The 10,765-nt window shown below is 35.5% G+C and overlaps 1 protein-coding gene across 1 annotated transcript; it reads left to right on the plus strand.

The window, feature by feature from the left end:
* Window positions 1-1,158: 1,158 nt before the first annotated feature.
* LOC145040503 (uncharacterized) lies at window positions 1,159-4,539 on the plus strand. The gene is made up of 3 exons (XM_078988419.1): window positions 1,159-1,251; window positions 3,950-4,128; window positions 4,233-4,539. Exons 1-3 carry the CDS (start codon window positions 1,159-1,161, stop codon window positions 4,537-4,539), a joined length of 579 nt encoding a protein of 192 aa, XP_078844545.1.
* The last annotated feature ends 6,226 nt before the right edge of the window (window positions 4,540-10,765 follow it).

Consider the following 10,765-nt stretch of genomic DNA (forward strand, 5'->3'; position numbering starts at 1 on the left):
TATATTGTAGTTGGAAAATCTTCGTGCAATGCTCAGCGACCCGACATGTAGGGATGAGTTTTATTCATTTTTTCAATCCCACAATAATCAAGGAAACGATGGGGACGGAGATGGTGGTATGTAAGGATGCGTTTTATTTTCTTATGTTGTCATGCTTTGCAACTTGGTAGATTGTAAAATTTTGGTTGTTTTGCTACTCGGATATTATGACTTTTGATATTTAATTGTAATCGGATGTTTGTTTGTAATTTGCATTGACACTATTATGTTTGATATTTAATCGAATGTTTATTAATAATTAATTTGTAATTAGTGTCGACACCATTATTTTTGATAAATAATCGAATATTGTTATTACCAACGACACTTTAATGGCGACATTATCACCGCCAACCAAAATCATTTATTTAAAAAAATGAAATATGTTATTACCGGCAACACTTTTACCGGTGACACGTGTTATTACCGGCAACAACCTTATTAGCGGCTACAGAGCTCATTAGTGGCGACACAGTCAATAACGGCGACGTTTATCATTAGCGGCGACATACTCACCAATAGCGACGAAGCAGTAGCGACGACTCATTACCGGCGATGAGTCACCGCTATTAGTATTACCGGTGACTTTTGTAACCTTTACTGGTGACTTTTGTCGCTGGTAAAGTCCTTTATCCTTGTAGTGAGATCCCATTCCAGTTTTTTCTTCTTTTCCATTATCAAGTCTGATGATAGAACACCACACACCACCACTATCCCCGACGAGACCAAAACTTTGAAGCCACCACCACAAGATTCAGATACGATGCCACCGTCGCCATCAAGACAACACTGTCACAGTGCCCTGAATCTACCACCGTCGAATCTAGATCTGTTGTCACTACCGCCACCAAAAGCAACCACCATTGTTTCCATTGGCCATCGCCAATCATATATGGTTAAGGTAGGAGATGAACAAGATGATATGGCCAAGGAGGGAGGAAGACGAGATATATGGTGACGACAACAGTTTGTAGTGATAGAACGAAGAGGAGATACGAGGCGGAGTGGCTTTCATTGGAGATCCATGGTCTTTTAGTGGATTTCGGCAGCAATCTAGTAGTTCTGGTAGCGGGGGGGGGGGGGGGGGGGGGGCTAAGTTTCAAAGGTTCAGGGGTTACGATGGAAGAGGATTTTGGTGACAGAGGAGAAAAATCTAGATATGTCGCCTGTCGGTGGTTGTTATCAGTGGATCCATTGACGCCGCAGTCGGAGGTGTTGCCGTATTTATCTGCCGGAGTTGAGAAATGGAGAAGAAAATAGTGAGTTAGGTTTAAGGATGAAGGTATGATGATGGGTTGGTGGGTAGGGATTGGGCATCATATATTTTATTTTTTATTTAAGTTATTTTTATAATTAATAGATAATAAAAAAATAAAAAATACTACAAACGGTAATATAGTCTTTTAAAGTCTACGACGGATGAAAGAAGTAATAAAATCAAAACCTAGGGACGGTCCGTATGGTTTGTGGTAATTTTCATGTGTGGTCCCTAACTTATTTTTTTAACTCGGAAGGTTCCTACAGTTTATTTTTGTTGTGTGCTTCGTTCCTGTCTTACCTAAAAATATTATTTTGCCCTTGATTTTATAATTTATTTAAGTAAACACACCCAATCCCACTTCCACCTCACATTACCTATCTCATTTTATTTAAATAAATTAAAAAATCAAGGGCAAAATAGTATTTGTACGTTAAGGCAAATACCTTCCGAGTTAAAAAAATAAGTTAGCGACCAAACGTGCATATTACCACAAACCATAAGGAACATTCGTGTAATTTACTCAGAAAAATTATGATTAAATATAAAACAAGTGACTTTGAGTATTTTATTACTATTTTTAAGAATACATAATCATTTGTGTTTAATAGAAAAGAATAGTGATGATAAGAGAAAAAATATATATAGAATTGCACTATATATATATATATATATATATATATATATATATATATATATATATATATATATATATATATATATATATATATATATATATATATATTTATTCATTTCATGTACATCTAATGTAAAAATATTAATAATAGTTGAATAAGAATGTGACCTTTACTATTCTGTGGTCGCGATTTAAGGGGAAAACAAAAATTATAAATACTATACATGAAAAAACGTTAAACTAAAAATGTTTTATGGTTACACTTTAAGTTTTTATATTACTAAAAATAAACAGTTGTCGTGGTTAAAAAAGTATGAGTATTAGTATTTCATGGTCACAGTGTATTTCTTATACGTGTTGAAAATGAAAAATTTTCTTAATACAATCTCATTAAGTCTCTAATATGATTTTCTTAAGTCAACGATTTTATGTTATATTTGTCCTTAATACCATTCAATCTATAATATATGTGTTTTAGACAAAATTTCAATCTTAAAGACCAAATTTTATTTCTAATAATCATTTTATGCAATATTTGAGTTCCCAAATAGTTTTTATAGCTACTAATATAATGTTACTCATAAAATAAAACAAGAAAAAACTTAGATAATAGTAATGACATTGTCATTTCTAAAATTTAAAACAATAAACAAGAAAAGAATAATAAACAAACCACTAATAACTAAATCATACATGAGAAAATAACAAATTCAATGAATAGTTTTTCTCTATGATTTCATTTCCAAGAGAAGTATTATATTATCATGTATATGCTCTCTATCTTTATCAAATTGGTGTACTATGCTTTCAAATCAAGGAACATCGAGATCATCAATGATGAGTTTTTTTTTTCCAAATTCTCCATACTTTGTTTGAGTTTCTTCTTGTTTGTCATGCTCTTCCTCAAGTGTATATAACAACTCGGATTTTTCCAAATTAATAACTATAAAAGCCACCTCTTTTGTTTTCTCCTTATCAAAGGAACACATAGAAAAAAAATACAAATGTTAGTAGTTTCGGACCTAGAAATTTAAAAAAAAGAGGGAAATTTTACAAAATATTTTTTAAGAGACATTAAAATCTTAAATTTACAATTTTATACTAAATCTTTTCGATTTACTAGCAACAAAATTGGAGGGTCGCTTCCTAGCACACCTCAGCGCATGTCATGTTCATATAAATAATAAAAAATATTATAAATAAGAGAATTGACTAACAAATAGTTGTATAAAAATACAAACCAAGAAGTGAAACTCGATGGACCTTTAAGTTGAGGTTACTCATCAAAAGTCATAACAAAAATCAATGAGGATCATCAACACTCATGAGTACACATATTCATACATGATGTATGTGCTTCTAAATAGCTTCCAAATCCATACCAAAGGTCTACTTCGTTGACAGTAGTCTCTACAATGAAAAATAATAGTTGACAATCATATAGATCGGAAAGACTTTATCAACACTAATAAAGAGTGACTTCTAAAGTGAAAAATATTTGTCTTAAATACTTTTTAACGACAACTTAAAGGGTACATATAAACCACTTACAACTTTGCGCAACTTCTTGACGCCTCTCTGAAACATGGGACTACACACAAACCTAAAACGAAAATAAAAAATAAAAATATGATTTTACATAAAAAAGAAAGTAAGAGCATACAGTGTGGGGCATTTTTCATTTCGTTATTGCCGACGTGGAAGGGGATAACGGCGTCACGACGAGATGAACATTGCCCTCTATCTCGTATTTCGTTACCGTCTTCACCGGATGAAACAAGAAAAAAACGACCGTTATAACTTCAAACCGTTTGAATACGGTTAATTTAATAAAAAAACTTTAAAATTAATTCTTTTCCTATATTTTTTACACAAACTTCTCTCTTTCTCTCTATATAATCTCAATTATCTTCAAAAATAATTATGGATCCTTTCAAATCATCCGATGATTCCGATGACGATATAATCTTCATGATGATTCTGATGATGATATAATCTTCATGATGATGTATCAGTATTATGCTAACGCGCTGCTACAACCAGACCCACCTCCATCTTGGATAGCCGGTATCGCTTCTCCCCTATATCGCGATTACTTTGCGGATAATTGTGTATACGGATCGAAGGACTTCAAAAGAAGATTTCGTTTGAGTAGAAATGTGTTCCTACGGATCGCCAATGCCTTGTATAGCCGGTATCACTTCTACACTATACTTTTATACAAAATAAATAAAAATCTAGTACACGTTTCTTTAATTTTACAACATATGCAATATAATTTAAAATAATTTATTTTAGGTATGAATTTTTTCAATTGAAATATGATGCTAGAGGTAGACGAGTTTTTACAACGTCGGAGAAATGTGTTGCGGCTACACGTTTGATGGTTATGAGGGAGTCACCCGACACAATGGACGACTATATGGGAATGTCTGAAAGAACCACAAGGGATAGTTTGTATACATTGTTAAGGGGTGTTGTTGAAACATTTGGAGACGTGTATTTGCGGAAACATTCGTTCCATGATTTGCAAGAATTGTATGTGGCACATGAAGAATGCCGTGGGTTTCCCGGAATGATCGGAAGCATTGATTGCACACACTAGAAGTGGAAAAAGTGTCCGGTAGCATGGAAAGGGAAATAGGCAAGTGGTTATCATGGATCACCTTCATTGGTTTTAGAGGCTGTTGTTTCAAGATTTATGGATTTAGCATTCATTTTTTGGCGTTGCGAGTTCCAACAACGACGTCAACGTTCTTGATCAGTCGCCAATATTTGATGATCTTTTGAATGAAAAGGCCTCAGATGCTCCTTTCACGGTGAATGGAAACGAATACACCTTACAGATGGAATATATCCTCAGTATTCCACATTCGTGAAGACATTCTGTCACCCTGTTGAAGAGCGAGACAAATTTTTTAAAAGAAGATAAGAAGGAGCACGTAAGGATGTGGAACGTGCTTTTGGAGTGCTGAAGGCGAAGTAACATATAGTTGAACATGCAACACGACCATTCGATTTAGAAATTGTACGATATATCACGTATGCATGTATCTTAATGCATAACATGGTAGTAGAAGATAAAGGGAGAAATATTGCACACTATATCCCAACGGAGCCCAGACATGTTCAGTTTTAACCAGGAACAACTGAGTATTTGCATCGAGTTGTTGAAATTCATGACGCAAATAAACACAGACAACTTTGAGAGGACTTGGCGGATTATATCTTCTATGGTAACGAATAACGTTGTATTTATTTATTCTTTTTTTTTTTTAATTTGGATGTTATGTGTAATTTAATTTCTATGTTATTTTTTGTCACACCCCCAAATCAGAACGGCGGAATCGTTCGAGGGCGGATTACTTGATGTAGTATCGTAACAATTGAATACATAGTAAAGAAAGTAAAACAACCATCATATATATATTTTAAATGTTACATTTTTGAATGATACTTGTTCAAAACAAATTACAATATGATGACAAAATGAGTTTTAACTGACGACTTAGCGTCGCTTCTCCAAAAGCTAAAGTCTACCTGTATTATTGAATCCTTGATAAATACAAGTAGTTTTTCAAGAGAGCCAACAATAAAGTTGGTGAGTTAATAAGAGTTTATGTATAAAAATTTGTAAGTTTGGTATAAATCACTGAGTTTATTTCTGAAAAATCCAATATTTTTCCATGAGTGTGTGGTAGTTTAGAAGTTCCAAAACTGTAATGCATTAGTAGTTGTCATGCCAAGAATAATAGATTTATGTATGTATAAAATCACTAAGACATTTTATAACCTCGTAAATCATTGTGTTTTTAATACTTCATGTGAGTTTTATAACCATGCTATTAACCTAGGGTGTCTGTAACAACGTTCTTCAGGTGTTGGAATGTTATGACGTTTGTCACCCCAAACCTGCTGGTCTAAATATACCTAACAGTTTAGGTGCGGGATTGTCAATCCCGTATAGATCTATACACAAGTATGACACTCTCCCTACAATGGATTATGGTATATAATACAACACTTTAACGGCATACTTAAAAGTACGTGAAGTGGAATGTCTCACAAAACTTAGTATCAAATAGATTTACGTATGAAAAGTCCATTTGTTGTTGTATATGAAAGTATTTCCTTGATATAGTACCTGTAGTATGTAAAATCTCATGATTTCCCTGTAAACTATACCTATTATAGTTTTTCCAAAAGTGTATTTTGTTTGTATGGTAAACCTTAGTGTAGTGTCAACTTTGTACGTAAAGTATAACATTTGTAATAACATCATTGAACATTTATACTCAAAATATAAATAAAATGTTTGATATTTATATAACAACATGTTTCATTTCAAAATGGACAAAGTGTTATCGTGATATGTTGCATGAGAACGTTTTCTTATGATAGTTACAAATCATATATGATTGATTATAACAAAATGTATAGCAAAAGATTTATGTTATTCACACGAGGATAATCGTGTGTTTACTTGTATTCCCCCCTTAAAAGTGTATAAAAGCATTTACAAAGCATTTGAAACGTAGTTATAGGGGTATGAACTCACTTGATAGATTGAAGAAGGTGAGAAGAAAACCGAGCAGAACTTCGACAGGAGAAAACGGATTTCTCAGGATTCTCGGGAATCTCGGGAGTGTAAAACCTTTCTTGGAACTTGGATGTGAAGACCGGGGCTTCAGGATGGATTCGGGGGTTAAAACGCAGAACTTTTGCACTAGAGAGAAGAGAATTGAGCACCTAAACCCTAAACCATCAATTTCTATTTATAGGGGTGAAATCTGAGGTTCACATCATGAGTTTGGGTGGGTCAAGCTGTGAACTCGACCTGACTCCTCTCCTAGACTTGACAAATCATTGATAGGATCTGGAACCCATAAGTCACAGGTTCACGTCGTGAGTATGGTTGGCTCACGTCGTTAGCTGGTTGACAGCCTCGAGTTTTGTGTCCCGAACTTGTAAAATCCGCAACTTCCGCGTACGAGCTCCATTTTTGACGTTCTTTATATCTACGTGTAGGCGAGATTATGCTCTATAAATCTCGTTTAGACTTCGTCGGCTAATTTTGACTTTATTAAAAATATTATATTTTTAACAGGCCGGCACAGGAAAAATCTATTAAAAATCCATAACTTCTTCATCCGGTGTCCGTTTTCGACAGACTTTTTACTATTGCGCTACTATTGTTAAGATCTTTGATTCTCATTTAGGTTGTTTCAGCCAAAAATCCATCGATCTCTATTTTGAATTTTTTGCTATCTACCGCTATCCCGAAACTTAGAAAAATATAACTTCCTGATACGAAGTCGGATTTTGACGTTCTTTTTATGCACGCTCATGGTGTAGTATAATCTACGACTTTTGTTTATGAGGCTAAAAAATATTTTATTGAAATTTCAATTTTTACGTTTGCCAGTGTTTTATTGGTTTTGACACGAATTTTTGATTGGTCAAATCTTCTTCATTATAACTCAGATTTTAGTGTTCTTTATATTTCCGAAAACCTTGACACGATTACTATCATTTTAGGTAACCTAATAGAGACTTTTGAACATTTTATTTTTGACACTAATTTTATTATATCAAAAGAGATTACAATTCTTGACTTTTTAGGTCATTACAGTTATTCGAAATACCAGGTTGTCACATCATCCCCCCGTTAGAGGGAATTTCATCCTGAAACTTAATGTAAGGAAAATATATGTGGATTAAGAAAAGAGATGTGGATACTTTTGCTTCATCTGATCTTCGCGCTCCCAAGTGTATTCAGGTCCCTGTTTTGCATTCCAGCGGACCTTGACAATGGGTATGCGACTTTGTTTTGTTCTTTTAATTTCCTATCCATGACCTCAATTGGTTCTTCTATAAAGTGGAGACTCTCGTTGATTTTGATTTTGTCTAGAGGGATGACACGGGTCTCATCTGACAAACATTTCTTCAAGTTTGACACATGAAAGGTAGGATGTACGTTATTGAGTTCCTGCGGTAGTCGGAGTTTGTAAGCTACCAGGCCGATCCTTGCAAGGATCTCGAATGGTCCGATATACCTTGGGTTTAGTTTCCCATGTTTTCCGAAACGTATTAACCCTTTCTAGGGCGAGACTTTCAATAGCACTCGGTCCCCAACCTGAAATTCCAAGGGCTTCCGTCTTTTGTCCGCATAACTCTTTTGTCTTTCTCTTGAAGCCTGTAGTCGTTCTCAAATTTGTACAATCTTCTCAGTTGTTTCTCTTATAATTTCCAAGTTGGTGAGAGTGTTGTCAGGTATTTGTCCCTTGGTTAGTTGCGTGTCACCCACTTCAGCCCAACACAATGGTGATCTGCACTTGCGGCCATAGAGGGCTTCGAATGGAGGAAATTTAATGTTTGAGTGATAGATCTTGTTATACGAGAATTCAACTAGTGGTAAATGGGTATCCCATACTTTACAAAAATCTATTACACAAGCTCTTAGCATATCTTCCAAGGTTTGTATATTCCTCTCACTTTAACCGTCAGTTTGTGGATGGTAAGCGGTACTCATGTCTAGTCCCGTTCCTAGAGATTTTTGCAGTGACTGACAGAATCACGAGGTGAATCTAATATCTCTATTGGAGATAATGGATATTGGTACTCCATGTAGTCATACAATCTCTCAGATGTATGTTTGAGCTAGCTTCTCCATCTTGTCGGTTTCCTTTATTAGTAGTAAGTGTGCAAATCTTGTCAATCTATCGACGATCACCCAGATCGTGTCAAGCCCACCCGTTGTCTTGGGTACTTTGGTTATGAAATCCATGGTTATCCGCTTCCACTTCCACTCGGGTATTTCAGGCTGTTGTAGTAATCCTGAGGGCTTTTGGTACTCAACCTTGACTTTGGCGCAAGTCAGACACTTACGCACATAGGTTGCAATCTCTGCTTTCATGTTCGGCCACCAATATAGTTTCTTGAGGTCCAGATACATCTTGTCCAAACATGGATACACGGAGTATCGAGTCTTATGAGCCTCATTCATGACTACGTCTCTGAATCCACCAAACTTCAGCGTCTAGATCGGATCTATGAAGTAACGAACTCTATCACCCTTGATTTCAAGATTATTATCCATTCCCCTTAATGGTTCACCTGTCACATTCTCTGATTTCAAGGATTCCCTCTAATCTTCCTTGATTTGCATGGACATGTATGAATGGATCGTCATGGTTAAGGATTTCACTCGGCGGCCCGAGTTTTCCTTTCGACTAAGAGCATTAGCCTCCACATTTGCTTTTCTTGGATGATAACGAATCTCACATTCGTAGTCATTCGATAGTTCAACCCATCGTCTTTGCCTCATGTTGAGTTCCTTTTGATTGAGGATGTGTTGAAGGCTCTTGTGATCGGTAAAGATTGTGCATTATATAGATGTGTCGTGGTGTAGAAGCGGGAAGACAAATGGGGCTTGCCAATAGCTGCATGAAAAGGCAGGAACTGAGGATGTAAGGAGACGATTATTTAATTGTCATGTTGTGAATACGATGTCTGTAACAATCGAATATGCACGAACCGATTGCAATCTACAGCTCCAATCCAGTTTAGAACAGTCATATGGTTCTTGATGGAAAGGTAGGTGACAAAGGGAGGAGGAGGGGAAACAAGGCATCTGGCGAGGGTGAGGGTGATGAGCATCATGTGGGGGTGAGTAGGAGCGGCGTCAAGGTGAGAATGGTGGTGTCAACCATCAGTCGTCGGAAAGGGGTACAAGGGCATTAAAGGTAATTGATGGCTTCGATATTGACCGACATGCATGTTGCAATATGCTGAAAAGTGGTGACAGGAGGTTGTATGATGGAGATGCTGGCGACGAGTTATGTTGTGTGTGGAGAGGTCGGAGAATTGATCACATTATCATCGCTAATTTTAGGTGAGAAACAATATTAGGGATTTTGAAGGGAGGCGGGAAAGTATACGGGGCAACTCAAGATAAAATTTTAAAGGGAAAGTTAAAGTAGTTTAGAAAAATTTTGAACTGAAGTTAGGAGTAAATTTATGTGAAAAAAAACCTATTGATATATATATATATATATATATATATATATATATATATATATATATATATATATATATATATATATATATATATATGAAATGTCAACTTAGACCGTTGGGTCTTGGTGTTTGATCTGGATCGGAGATATGGAGGTGGTGCCACAAGTGATATTTCTACGAGGCTTCGAGCGGAGATCGCAATAAAGTCATAAGAACTGCCGCAGAGACTGTGCCCCTGGAGCAGGCTCCGACGATCAAGTCAGAGCGGTGTGTAAGATGAGTAGTTTCTAATGGTCGGAAAGAACCACCTTGGTGTAGGGAAAATGTATGGACATGGAGGTTGATGGTTGTGGTCGGGAGTCTCGAAGCTGCTTCCTCAAGGAGAATGAAGCATTCTATTAATAGGGATCATTAAGTTAAGGGAATTTGGCCCAACCAACCAATGGTTAGGCTGAGCTGTCAGAAAATGTTGTTAGAGAGAGCCGTCAGGGAATACCATCTTGTCGGCTTGCTGGAGCACTGGCTCGTCGGTAATCATGTTTAGCAAATAGGCCTAACATAATTCTATATATATATATATATATATATATATATATATATATATATATATATATATATATATATATATTGTGCACATTTACTTTTAATCATGTTGTAAGGAATTTGTAATTTTACAATCCAAAGTCATTTATACGTGAATTAGTTTTAATTAAATTTTTATTAAAAAAAATTGAAGTCTTTAAGATACAAATTTCTCAAAGGCATACATGTAGAACACATATCTTGTATGTATCGTGTTAGTCAAGTCATGG

This window comes from Lactuca saligna, chromosome 4 (genome assembly GCF_052625555.1).
Source record: "Lactuca saligna cultivar CGN05327 chromosome 4, ASM5262555v1, whole genome shotgun sequence".
NCBI classification, from domain to species: Eukaryota; Viridiplantae; Streptophyta; class Magnoliopsida; order Asterales; family Asteraceae; genus Lactuca; species Lactuca saligna.

Bases quoted from the DNA above. Each gene is read 5' to 3' on its own strand.
- LOC145040503 (XM_078988419.1), top strand. From the start codon at position 1,159: ATGGAAGAGGATTTTGGTGACAGAGGAGAAAAATCTAGATATGTCGCC. The intron at 1,252-3,949 runs GTGTTGCCGTAT...ATGATGTATCAG, and splicing joins CATTGACGCCGCAGTCGGAG to TATTATGCTAACGCGCTGCT. The intron at 4,129-4,232 runs GTATCACTTCTA...AATTTATTTTAG, and splicing joins GCCAATGCCTTGTATAGCCG to GTATGAATTTTTTCAATTGA.